The sequence below is a fragment of the Plectropomus leopardus genome, chromosome 17, assembly GCF_026936395.1.
Source record: "Plectropomus leopardus strain MGB_pleo_1.0 chromosome 17, ASM2693639v1, whole genome shotgun sequence".
In the NCBI taxonomy this organism is placed as follows: Eukaryota; Metazoa; Chordata; class Actinopteri; order Perciformes; family Serranidae; genus Plectropomus; species Plectropomus leopardus.
Window position 1 is genome coordinate 11,270,545 of NC_142192.1, and position 13,824 is coordinate 11,284,368.

At 40.2% G+C, this 13,824-nt stretch overlaps 1 protein-coding gene across 3 annotated transcripts in view; it reads left to right on the forward strand.

Moving 5' to 3' along the window:
* Window positions 1-13,824, forward strand: part of ripor2 (RHO family interacting cell polarization regulator 2) — a 120,734-nt gene that overhangs the window by 63,827 nt on the left and 43,083 nt on the right. For all 3 annotated transcript variants that reach the window (XM_088090273.1, XM_088090272.1, XM_088090274.1), the window contains exons 7-12: window positions 9,950-10,099; window positions 11,204-11,267; window positions 11,996-12,039; window positions 12,332-12,457; window positions 12,729-12,877; window positions 13,602-13,731. In XM_088090273.1, the coding sequence (XP_087946399.1) occupies window positions 9,950-10,099; window positions 11,204-11,267; window positions 11,996-12,039; window positions 12,332-12,457; window positions 12,729-12,877; window positions 13,602-13,731 (663 nt within the window). The remainder of the gene's footprint in view (window positions 1-9,949; window positions 10,100-11,203; window positions 11,268-11,995; window positions 12,040-12,331; window positions 12,458-12,728; window positions 12,878-13,601; window positions 13,732-13,824) is intronic.

Below are 13,824 nucleotides of genomic sequence, written 5' to 3' on the forward strand. Positions count from 1 at the left end.
TTGTGGCTCAGTGTCCGGGGCCCTTCTGTGCGGAGTTTGCATGTTCTCCTCGTGTCTGCGTGGGTTCTCCCCGGGGTCTCCGGCTTCCTCCCACAGTCCAAAGACATGCAGCTCAGGTTGATTGGTGACTCTAAATTGCCCTTAGGTGTGACTGTGAGCGTGTATGGTTGTCTGTCTCTATGAGTCGGCCCTGCGATAGTCTGGCGACCTGTCCAGGGTGTACCCCGCCTTCCGCCCGAGGACAGCTGGGATTGACTCCAGCCCCCCCGCGACCCTTACGAGGACAAGCGGTTACAGAAAATGACCGACTGACTAATAGGGCCGTTTTCGAATAAACATGGCCTCAGTCTTCTTCATCAACTACAGTCAAGAAATAAATAAATCCAGCATCTTGATTTTTCTCATGCCCTAACCATGTTGAGTTTTTACTCCACTGACTTTGTGAAGCTTACTTCAGGGAGGATTTTTTCTGCCAGGTCAGGGTCGTTTTCCTGCTCTCCTCTGGTTCATATGTTCATGTATCGGGGAAGTTTCTAGCTGACTTTAATGGTTGAGGCAACAGGTTGCCACCTAGGGGGACTTTTCTTTACTTTTGCTTCTTTGTATTCTCCTCCATTGTTGCCAGTCGAGGACATTAATCCCCTGCAAGGTCTCGCAGTTCTGTGACTTTTTCTGTGGCACATCGTCTTTCTGTAGTCCTGTAATAGCTTCCCTAGCTGTGCGTCAAATCAGACGTGACAGCAGGCAATCAGAATACACACACCCAAACAACTGTGCAGCTCAGAAGGTAACCATGGTTACTCAAAGACGAAGCCTTTGAAGTCCTAAGAAGCCAGCTATTGGGCGACCTGAACCCTTTATGTTCACATACATCCTGACAGACTATAAAAAGTCACCTTCAGATTTCCCCAAAACAAAAACATGTACAGAACAGAGCGATGGAGGACAAAAAGACAGTGGACAGATTTGAAGTGTTTCTGAAGGGTTGAAGACGACAGTGAATCTGGGTCAGGGCAGTTAGCCGACAGTGTCGAGCGATTGGCAGGATAGTTTTAAAAAAAAAAAGAGTAATGAGAGGAGGAAACATAGAAAAAAAGGTCTGATGAGAGTCGTTTCAAAATACTCCACTTTGACCTTGATAACAAAGAGAAAACAGAAGCAGATTCAATGCTTGTTCTGTCTTGTGAGGTTGTCATAGGATGCAGCTGAAACAAACACGCACGCTCAAAGCCTTTTCACTTTGCATCCAACATTACCCTGAAGCTCCTCTGTTCTTTCAGGCCCTGTGCAAAAATAGATTTGAATGCACTTGTAAATATTTGAGGGAGTGACTGATTTATCTTGTGAGGCAGGTAAAAAGCCTCAAAAGTCAAAGCGTAACTAAAAAGTAAGTTAAATCTAGCACTCGCACTTTCTGCTCTTTCATTCTAAATATGTACCAGTGTTCCTTCGCTAAACTCCTGTCTTTTCATCGACTGTCTGTGCTGGTTGCTGGCTGGAAATGAAGTAGTTTAAATAAATTCTCTTCACAAATTCTTTCTTGTCATCATTTGAGCGTGCCAGTTTTGTCTGTCCCCTGGCGTGTCTGTGCAGCAAGCGCTATGATTTACTATTCTTTGAAGAAGAAGTCTTGTAGAGTAGCAAATGACTTTTTGTACCAGAAATATGATGCATTACAAATGGTGAATGCAACTTTTCTTTAATGTTCGCCTAAAACGTCCATGTGCAACTCTGGTTTCAAGAGACATGTGTTTCAATGATGTTTATTACTTAGAATATTTATTTGACGTGCATTGTAACTGAAGTATAGAGCTTATAACCCATCTTTATTTAACGTCTGCAACATGCTGGACAGCCTAATTTATACCACGAAACTGCTTATTTAAAATTTTTACCAGTTTTAATCACCTGGTCAGTTTGTTTTAGAGAGAAAGAGACCTCAGCATGTAACGCCGCTTCTAGTTAAAACCTCCTGAACCATGAACACAAAGAAATTCTAACCAGGAAAAGTTTCAGTTTATGCAATCTGCAGTCCTCACCACCAGATGCCACTAAATCCCCTTAAATTTTATGCACTGTTCCTTTTAAGTTTCGTTAACTGGTACATTTATAATATTGACATATTTAGGAATCCAGTTCTTTTATTCTGGAAGAAAAAGCATTAAACGACTGCAACAAATTACGTTAGGCCTAAAACAAACTACACCACATTTGCATGATGTAATCATCACCAGAACAAGGCTGTAAAGCCAAATTCGGCATAATGACAAACTGTAGTTGTTAGCAATGATCTTTTAAAAAAGTAAAAGCTCTAAAAACCACGAATGGGTTACTTCCTGACTTTATGAACAAACGTGAAAGTCTTCCTAAGCTTGTGTTAACCACAGATTTTATAATAGGGACTGTCAAAATCCATTGACTTTTGAGACAAGGGACCTGGGAGTACTACAGTGCTAACCTGCACATGTTTTAGGACTCATTCCTGGGGCACTCTATACCACATTTCTTGTTAATTTAGGATAAATAAAGAAAAGTAATGAAGAGGAAATGCACACTGGATTCAGAAATTAAACTAATGTCTTTGCCAGTCATCTAGCTGCCCTTGATGCCCCTCTGTCTGCCCTGTAAATGTCTATTAGCTTTACACCACACACACACACGCACGCACGCACGCACGCACGCACGCACGCACGCACGCACGCACGCACACACACACTCTCTCTCTCTCTCAGAGGGCCGGTCCATTTTCCAGACTTCAGCATCAGCAGATAGCTATTGAGTGAGATCAATTGCTGAATGTCTAGCTAAGAGAATCGGCCAATCACAAAAGCATCAAGGTCAGGGAATTAAATAACACACACACACACACACACACACACACACACACACACACACAAAGAGCTGGCCTCATCTTTGTAGAGAGAGTGGCTCTAGTTGTGAACAGATGCTGTGTTATAGTAGGTCGATAATTAGCCCTTGACAGAGCTCTAATACTGTTTGTGTTTATTCAGTCATCTTTCTCTCTCAACAGCCACACACACACTACATTGTACTGAGCTAACATTATTCCTGATAGCAGCTACACTTCTAAACTGTACAGGTAAGAGTAAACTTTCTAGGATTGTGTCAATGGCAAGTAAAATAGTTGGCAAGCCATAAAAGGCCTAAAGCCATCTTTTTACAGAAAGGACAAGGAAGAAAGCGAGGAGTGTCTTTGCAGCACCTCCCAGATCTTAGGAGCTCAAACTGGCTGGAGAGAGGATGGGAGCTATCTGCTAAGTCCCTCTGGCAACTAAAAATGTATTTAAGAAGACCTTCATTCCAAGAGCCATCAGTACTCTCAACTCAGGAAAATAACTGATGAGTTTTAAACCACGGGGAGACAATGACCTTAACTGATTGTTTTGTTAAGTGTCCCTAATGACCTGTTTATGTGCTTTGTTTTTATTAATTGACTGTCTGCTTTTTCTTGTGCTGTCTTCTGTGTTTTGTGGGCCAGAGACAAATTTCCACCCTGGTGGACAATAAAGATCTATTCTATTCTCTTGCTCTTACTTATACTGATGCCAGTCTGTCACTGATACTGCAGATAGAACACAGGAGCAGTAAATCAAGATATGTGCAGCCTCTTTAACTGAAGGACAACCTCAGTTTTTCATCACTCCAGAAGTGAGGCACTTTACCTATTCACACACAAATTCACACACTGTACATGGGGCCATGTGCTACTTAGTAACCATTCACACAGTCATGACTGGAGGAGCTGGGGATCGAACCACTGACCTTCTGATTAGAGGGCGGCCCGCTCTATCTCTGAGCCACAGCCACCCTGTAAAAGCTGAAGCTAACAAGTGGCTAAATGAGACTACAGAACGCCATCACGCTGAACAATACTTCACAGCCTTGTTGTGGAAGGGATGTTAAGTCATGAGACTGAGGTGTAGTTCATTTATAGCCTAACATTAGCTTCTTACTTGTAATGATTGCACAATGGTGGTATTCATTTGTGAAGATGACCCCAGAGCCCATTTTTCTCAACAATCCAAAATCCAATGGAAAAAAAAAAATCAATTTTTTTAAACCAGGAACCACAGTGATTGTAACTTACATATTAGCCTACAACCCCCCCCACAAAAAATCCCATAACAAAACCATGGATATAGTATTTATATGCTGCAATACTACATAAATGCTGTACTCCAAAAACCCAATCATAATTTGTGTCCATTTTAACACACTCTATATTGGCAGTGCATAATGAAGCTTTCAGCACATAAATTGTGGCCCAGCCATCTCTGCAAGATGGAAACATGAAAAACATGTTTTTTAGGAGAGCTGTGGTGCTGAACGACCTGTCAAGATAAGGAGGAATCACTTTTTATATTTTTCCCTTTTTACCATCAGACAGACTGATGTGTACTTAAGAGATAGAAATTTTCCTCAGTAGAGCAATATGCACAAAATGGGCAACACCTAGAGAGTGTCTGATATGAAAGTGAATGTGCGTGTATGAGCATTAGATCATCAGTCAGTATTTTTTCATTAAACTGCAGCGAAACATAGTCTCGTGCATACAATTTGAACAAAACTGGAGCCAGAAAATAAGCAGCACGTATACTTCACCTCATCTCAGATCAGGACAATAAAAAAAAGCTAGTCACAGTTATATATTCAGCAGCTGTGAGCTACAGTAACTGTCGACATGTTTGTCAGTGTTTGTACACGGGCGCAGGCGTCTCTCTTTGTGCAGGACAGCTGCCGTGAGGGATGACTTAACAATCATCCATCAGCAAGTTGTTAGTGTGTGTGTGTGTCTGTGACTCACATTAGCTCTGTCTTTTGTTCCTGCTCGAGCTGCTGGCTGCCTGCAGATGTCCGAGCAGTAATTGGCACACATGGAGGAGGCAGGTGGCGTAATACAGCCCCTATGATGTCCTGCATGGCATAGGGTGTATGTTGTGTGTGTGTGTGTGTTTCGGTAGGGCATCATTAAAGAGATGAGTGACAGAGATTGAAGGTGAGACAAGCAGCTGCCAGGCGCCTCCCCTTCCTCCAAGAGAGAGAAATTGTGTGTTAATCATATGCCAGATTCAATCCAGAATGAGTGTAAATACTTTGCATGTGATTATTTTTTAATATAGGGCCTTTTTGCTTTCCCCCACTTCACTTGAATGCTAATCTTGCCCCACACACACACACACACACACACACACACACACACACACATACACACACACACACACACACACACACACACACACACACACACACACACACACACACACACACACATACACACACGGTTCCCCAAGGAGAAGCTTGTGTGTTTGATGCTGTTTGATGTGGCCCGCCTGTTTTAATCTGCTTATAATCACTCGCCCTCTGGCAGAAAGTGTGTGTGTATGTGTGTTGGTAAATGTGTGTGTGCGCACCTCACATCCTGCAATCCAGGATAATGGCCGTATCTTAAGAGGATTCCTGCCATATCCTAAAGATTCTCAGCTCATATTTAAAATCCCACAGTTTAAAGTCAGATATAGCGTAGATACAGGGACAATCCTTTAAAGCTCTCAGTGTTATTTCATAAAAACCACCACATTTACCTCCGACTGCTCCGTCAAACCACCAAACAAGTATTATTATTTAGTCGTTTTACAAGGATTAGCTTGGTAGAGACTTTAAATGAGAAGTTTAAATGGATATTTCACCCTTCATAAAAGTGAACATGATATTATCCTCACCGTGAGCATAGTTGATTCCCCAATAAAGATTTTCCCATAATCCCTCACTTGGTCTTGGAGCCATTCAGGTTTTGTCATCCCACTGAGCTGTAATTAATACAGGGACCTTGTGTCCAACAGAGGAGTAAGTGTAGAATACATTTACATTTAATATACTTTCATTAAGAGGGCTCAGATGCTATTTTTAGGGGATGAATTTTAAAGCAGGTTTTATTTTTGTTTTGATATAGCCTTTTAAATAAGCACACTGGTGTCATTTTGTATTTGTAATTGTTTGTTTGTAGAAAATTATTTAAAATAATTATTTTAATAAATTAAAATTATTTATTAATTTATTTTGCCTTATGAAGGTCTACCAAAGCATGGCAATATTTTTCCCCCTTTTTTTGCAAGTTAGACAGTGTCATGAGATTTGTCTGCAAATTTTGCTATTGTTTAAGTAAAATTTGATCAAATAAAATATTATTTATGTTGTTAAGGTTCTGAATAAAAATGTGTACATAGATTAATGCTTTACCTTCTCAGTGAGTGTGTTTTTTTTGTTTGTTTGTTTTTTTAATGCCTCCAGATATTTATTATTAAAATATTTACATTTAAAAGGCCGGAACCAATATTTTTTGGACATTTTGCCTTTAACCTGCATGTAACCCTTAATTGCTTATTCAAATTTTTACTGATTAATTTTCTATCTATAACTCATCATTCCACCCTATTGGTTTTTGATAAAGTTGCTGCATGACTTTTTAGATCAGTCAAAACCATTTCCTCACATATACAAGAAGTGGTATAATATTATATAATATTATGTAATATTTGCATGTGAATATATTTTTTAATAACCATTTTTATCCATCTGCATGTTGAGATTTTTGTCTTCTCTTTGTTTGTGTTTTGCCTTTAACGTCTCTTTGTTTCTGGGGTGAATTGCGCCCGAGGCGGAGCAATATGCTGACGGCTGTTCTCTGGAGTCAAGCTTGGCTGACCTTCACAAGGACATTTCCTTGAAGGCAGCGAGGGGCTATTGTAATTGGGGACAAAAATGAGCCTAATTAGCTGATAATGATATGATTGCTGATTTTCTCAGAAGAGTGATGGCTCATCAGCTCATCAGCCCAAAAATATTCGTTAAAATATTGGTTCCAGTTTGTGAAGGTTCAGTTTTGTTAAACATCATTTTTTTCATATAAATGATTGATTGTGGTTGTCTACTCATTCACATGTGTACAATAATTTAGTATTTCTTCACTAAATCAGAGCAAAAGTTTACTTTGCATGATTTTGTTTCTTTTGACTTTGCCTCACCTTTGTCCACATTGAAAGGTGGAGTCCACTGCTCATGTTTTCCTTTGTTTTATGTGAACAAACGTGTTATAAATTTGTTGAATTTTGGCTCTGAATCAGCTCAGTGCGTATGTGAGAGCTGAGAATAACAGTTGTGGTTGTGGTTATAGCTGGCTCAGCTCAGCTGCTGCAGCCCCGCCACATACACCACATACCACAGACAGACAGACGGGGCTGGGTCCCAGTCAGGGTGGGAGGGTGCGGAGGGGGCTGGTTGGTTTGAAGTGGAGCTGGTGGGATTGGGGTGGGTGTTTTCTGTATGTATTTGTGCTGAGAAAAGTTATTATAACATCATCGGGCAACTTAAGCCATCCCCTAACATAGAAACATCCCACTTTCACTTCTCACCAACAACCCTCATGTGCCTGCCCACCACAACAACAACAACATGCTCTCTATACATGTAAACATGTCCACATGCACAGTCACAGAGTCTGCTCGCACAAACATACCGGCAGTGTGCGATTCAGACACAAAGATACACAAACAAACACTCAGAGACACTGTTAGGTCGGCAGGAGCCAGAATGGCCCATTTTCTCCCGCTTCTCCCTAATGAGTGCCATAAAGAGCGCGCGGCATCAATATTTCAGCGCTCTCGTCAGGCTGGCTGCAATATTTCCCTTTGATGAGGCTCACCAGAGGTGTTTTGTTTTGCCCGGCTGCCACTTCGATCATATGTGATTTTGAGAAGCCAGGAAATTAGACAGACAGGATGCTGAAAGTCTGGACTGCTGGCAGATTGTGGTTTCTGAAAGAAGTTACTTAGGGTGAGTCAGCAAAAGTTCATTTCTGTGTCAGTTTTTTAATGGGAATTGATAGACTTTTACTTTGATTTTGGGAGGTCACAGTTTGAACAAAATGTAATTTGATAATAACTTGTGCCTACTTTGTGCCTGTTTAAGCCATCTTGCTGATTTTGGTGATCAGCCTCTAGCACCACCATGAAGACATTCTCACACATACATTGGTGTAGATTTTGAGGGCAGCGCAGGGGTCATGTACCATGTACCCCCCAAATACAAAACATTAAAGTAGAAGAAGACTTTTGGTTTGACTAAATAATAAAAGACATTTACATCGGAAATTGATGCAGAAAATGCACACATTTGTACATATTCATTCAACAGCATGCAGGAAATAAAGTATTTGATGCTCAAAATTTTCTGGCAGAGGAGCATCAAACATCAAACACCCCCCCCCAGTGTTGAAATGAAAACTATGGCCTTGTCTTCATAGGTCCAAAATTACATATCCAAAGCTAATCAATGTAATAAATTTGTTCTGAGATACATAGTTCTTAAAAAAAAAAAAGCAACCTCTTTTTGCCCAAGGTATTACAAACCAAAAAGAGACCTGGTAATTAAAATTGCTGGCCAAATGCTGTGCTACTGCAGTATTTTACTGTCAGTTATTTGTTGTTTTTGTGATGTGAGCCGCTCTAATGCTTTAATTTTCCCAGCACAGGGATAAGTTAAGTACTGAATTTTCTACTCTGATTCCCTTAGCGTTTATGCATTTCTCTCCTGATCAGCAGGTCTTTTTAGATCCATTCAGGGGATTAAACAGATCTGGGACCCGGTTAAACTCAGTTGACAATAGTAAAATGTGGACCCAAATCCGTATGGGTCCCAGGCCAGATCTTGGGTCCTCGGGTCCGGGGCAGACCCATGAAGACCTCTATCACCATGAGATCAGCATCTGGATTTGAATGACATCTCTCTCTTACCACCTCTATACAATTTTATGAGGAAAATCCTGGAAGATGCTTAAATAAAGATATGAGAGGACAAGAAAACATAAAAGAGTTATAAAAAAAACTGTTAAGTGTAAAAGAAAAATAAAACATAAGTATAAAAAGCACATTAAAAAAAACGGAAAGAAATATAAAAGAGCCCATACAGAGTTAGACCACACAAGCTCCATCACCTTTGGCTTTCCAGAAAAGTACATTTCTCACCTTTGAGCTCGAAAGAACAGTTGCTGCTGTGGTTACATCATCATCTTATCTTGATTATGTCATTTCAGTTGAAATTCCAACATATTCATCTCACAGTTAGGCAGCCGGATGTTGATGAGTCTTTCCCTCTCCCTGTGGGTTTGGGTTAGATTAGGCTGGAGCTGAAAAACTGAAGTCGGGCAGACGTCTCCAAAGGAGCTCTAAACGCCGTCTGTTGTTTCCCCGCTTTGGGAGTGTCCCGCTGGGGTCGCAGACTGGGACGGCATAGACGTCTGCCACTGGAGAATACAGTTACACAGATACATACCAGCAGTATCTGCTCAGTTCTTTTCTACCCAGCTCATCTGGTTATTTTTCCTTGATAGTTTTTTTTTTTAAATTATCAAACCCTTTTGTTGTCTCTACCTTTGCAGCCTCTTACTCTTTTCTGGGATCTAAACGTTGTAAACAGTTCTTCACTGTTGCATTTTATTCAGACCGTATCCAAATTTTATATATTGTTATCAGTGTGTCATTCTCCATAATGTGTGTTTTGCCTCTTGTTAAAGACCCGTTGTTAAAAGTTCCCGACGACTGCTCAAGCCTAAAGCTGTGTTGGGCATCCTTGAATGAATCCCAGTGAGATGTGAACACATCCAGAATAATTTAGATGACAGTTTGAAGTTTTTTGGAGGAGTTTGCCTCCTGCCCAGGGATGTTTTGATGTATAACGTATGGAGGGTTCCAAACTTCAAAGACTCGCCTCGTTTCATTAGTGCAGAAGTTTCTCTTTCGTGTGTGTGTGTGTGTGTGTGTGTGTGTGTGTGTATGTGTGTGAGTGCGCACTAATGAACGTCAAAGTTTGTATGAATGCATTCTTGTCCTTGTGGAACATTTATTAAAGATGGAGGGACTCTGTGTGCTTGCAGGTGGACGAGCTGTACGAGGCCTTTTGCATCCAGAGCCGTCTGAGGGATGGTGCCAGCCGCATGAAGCAGGCCTTCTCCTCTTCTCCCTCCACTAAAGGCACCAAGGAGAGCATCGCAGAGGTCAACCGACGATATAAGGAATACACTGAGGTACTGGCAGAGAGCACAGGTTCTCAATCATGGGTCCAGGGAATCCCAGGGATCAGGAAGTTCGCTATTTAATTCGCTTTAAAAATGAGTCCATATTCATAAGAGTAACTATTTTTCATAGGTTTTACTTCCTCCGCATTTATTTGGGGCTTAAACTAATGATTAATTCATCTGCTTGTTACTTTTTTAATTACCATAAAACTTCAAAACTTTATGACACCAACAAATATTTGGCTTTTTTTTGTTTTTCTTAAAAAATTACTGAAATGATTACCCGATAACCAAAATGGTTGTCGATCAAATTTTCAGTCAGTCGACTAATCTACTAATTGACTACTCATTGCTGCTTTGGTTGACAACTATAGAATTCATTGTTGGTCATATTTAACAACCACTTTTTTTTCAGATGGAAGTCCCTGAGGAAAAATTCTTATCAAATGGGGATGCATGACCTAGATTTAGGAATCCTTAGCCCCTTTTACAAAAATTGCGCTATAGCGCTGCTACAAAGTCCCTTTATTATGCCTCCTTTGCATTTTTACATAGAACCAAAAGTGTGTGATTTTAGACAGCGTGCCAGCATTTCAGAATCAAACAAGGCGTGATGGGTGACACGTTTAACACAACAGTTTCAGCCTGTGATGTGACACATAACATACGTACCAACTCCTGTGAGGAGTTTTGCACGAAATTGCATATTTAATTTGTCAGTCACAGGAAGTAAAGATAGTTGTCTATCGGCTATAATCTAATGAAGTGTCAGACAAGTTGACTTTTGAGGACAGAGGAATAATTGAGGCATGGTGTTACATATAACATAATAACATGGATTAAACATTGGGTTACAGCTGACAACACCCAAAACATACTGCTTACACTGTCACATACTTATAGAATGACCTTTAAATCTCAATAACACACACACATACACACACATACACCTGTCAACATCAATCCTGAGGGCTTACAGCAGCCTCCCTGTCTCCTCTGCAGTTCAGTGCGTCTTTGTCAAAGCCTCCCGAGATAACGTGATTACTATTGTTGCTCTTGTCTGGTGTAACAAAGGGCTGTTTATATGATCAGTATTATCTCTTGCATCTCCAGAACATGAGCACGTTTGAGAGCGAACTGGAGAACCTGCTCGGGGAGTTTCATATCAAAATGAAAGGTAAGAAAAAGTTTTCCGAATGACACGTATACCCACTCACATGCTGATGTTGATATCCTAAAGAAAAGGCATTAAAGCGCTGATGTTTGAAAGAATGTGTTTGGTGATGATCTGACAACTTATCATCATACTGTATTCACTACTCTGCATGGAGCGTGTACACACTCACCATTGACCATTTAGGAAAAGCCTTATCTTGTGACAAAGAGGTTCACTGTTTGGATCCAGATTTTTCAATTGAGGATTATTTTTCATTAATGTTTTATTGAAATTTCTTCAAATAAACAATGTCACCTATGGTCAACAAATCAAATGAGTCATATACATGCATATATAAAAAACATTACGTAACTAAATAAAGTTATAATGATTAAAAACATTTTAAATCTATATTCCTACATAGTTATGCCCCACAGTCTCTACTCTGATCTACAAGCAGCCGATTAGCTCTCAGACACCAATGATTTTTCTTTTTCTTTTTTTTCCCCACTTTCAAGGATTTTTCATTACTTATTTATGATATTTTTTGGGTGATTTTGTCGTAAATATGAAAATAGACATTTGAAGTTTGATAGGGAAACCTCAAGATAACCTTTGTAAAAAATGAATAAATAAATAAAAGATATTTGTTACAGCTCTACCTAAACACAAAACAGGTTCCTTGGATTGCACCTACCCCCATATCCTGTCTGAATGTTTTATAAAAATCAATTTCCTCTCTCTGACAGGTTTGGCAGGCTTCGCGAGGCTCTGTCCTGGGGACCAGTATGAGGCAAGTTCTTCTTTTTTTATGTAGCATCAGGCTGTTAAAAACAACTTTCCTCTCATATTGAAATCTATGTGTGAAATATTTCAACACCATTTAGTTAAGGGAGTAAGGACAGGGCAATGTATAATTTAAGTTCAATAAAAAAGAGTTTGGTAGTTTCGAGCAGATTGTAATGATAGAATACGGTCCATCTCGTCTTATTAAAAATGTTGCTATAAAGTGTTGTGCCTCTGGCTCCAGGCTTATTTCTTTTTTGTTGTCTTTTCACCGCCTTACTGTTCCTGTCGTCATTTAGATCTTTATGCGATATGGCCGCCAGCGGTGGAAGTTGAAGGGAAGGATTGAAGTGAACTCCAGACAGAGTTGGGATGGAGACGAGATGGTTTTCATGCCTCTCATTACAGACCTCATCAACATCAAGGTACCGTCGACATCAAGATAAACTAACCATTTACTTTTGTTGATTGACATTGTGCAGGGCAAAGGAAAGAACAATGTAGAAATCAGACGTTCTGCTTAAGTTTGTATCCTGTTGCACAATATCCAGGACAGACTGGTGATAACTGATAAGTCATATTTAATTACAGCTGGTGTTAGGCAACAGTTGCCTGACTTGTCTTGATGTCAGAAGAAACTGTTAGTCGGTTTCTTGACCTGAGTGATAATTAAATGTTGTCTTTGCCTTCCATCAGGTGACGGAGCTGAAGGGCCTGGCCACTCACATGCTGGTGGGCAGCGTGATCTGTGAGACGAAGGAGCTGTTCACTGCCATGCCTCAGGTGGTGGCTGTGGACGTCAACGACTTGGGGACCATCAAACTCAACCTGGAGGTCACGTGGTAGTAAGTTGACTTTTATACGTCCAGCAGTAGGGCTGCAATGAACTATTATTTTCAGTATTGTTGAATATGACCACTGTTTCATTAATTAATCATTTAGTCTAAAAAATTAGCGCAAAACTATTTCCCAGATTCAAAAGTGATGTCTTCAACTTGCTTTTGTCCAACAAACAGTCTAAAACCTAAATACTCTTCATTCACTATCATAAAATATAAAGTAATGCAGTAAATTCTCCCAGCAAAGAAGTTGAAATGTTGGGGGAATTTTACTTATCCGCTGTGAGGGTGCCAGGACAGGAAGATTTCCTATGCTGTAAAGCCCTCTGCAGCAAATTGTGATCTGAGAATGGGCATAATAAATAAAATTGAATTGAATTAAAATTACTTTAAAATGTGCTAGTGATTCCTTTGATTTAATTCCACGCTCATTCCATGTTCTAGTTTATCTATTTGGATTTTTGCACAGTCAGTATCTCAATCACTTGCTGATGTTTAACAGCTTTGGCAACCATATAGTGATGTAGCTTTAAATTCAGTCCACATTACTTGTGTTTTACTGCCCCCCGGTGGAGGTTTATGGTCATTACAACTTCTAGAAGTTCACCAACAGAAAGCCTCTGTGACAAAATTTAATGAATGCAATCACATTTACAGGACATGTAGGTAGGGATGGATAAATCAAACCAAGCAATCACAATCATTTTCTCATTTTCATTCTCACTTTAAGCCCCTTTGATGTTGAGGACCTGACTCTGTCATCTGGCAACGTGAGCAAAGCCACAGCACTCCAGAGACGAGTGTCAGTCTACAGCCAGGGCACGCCGGAGACACCGACTTTCCAGGACACCTCCTTCTTTGTGAGTCCAACACACAAACCTTGTTTAGTTTCAATAGTGTGGTGGGAAAGAATATTTTCGAAAATTTTTGAAGACCAGTGAACAGTCACCAAC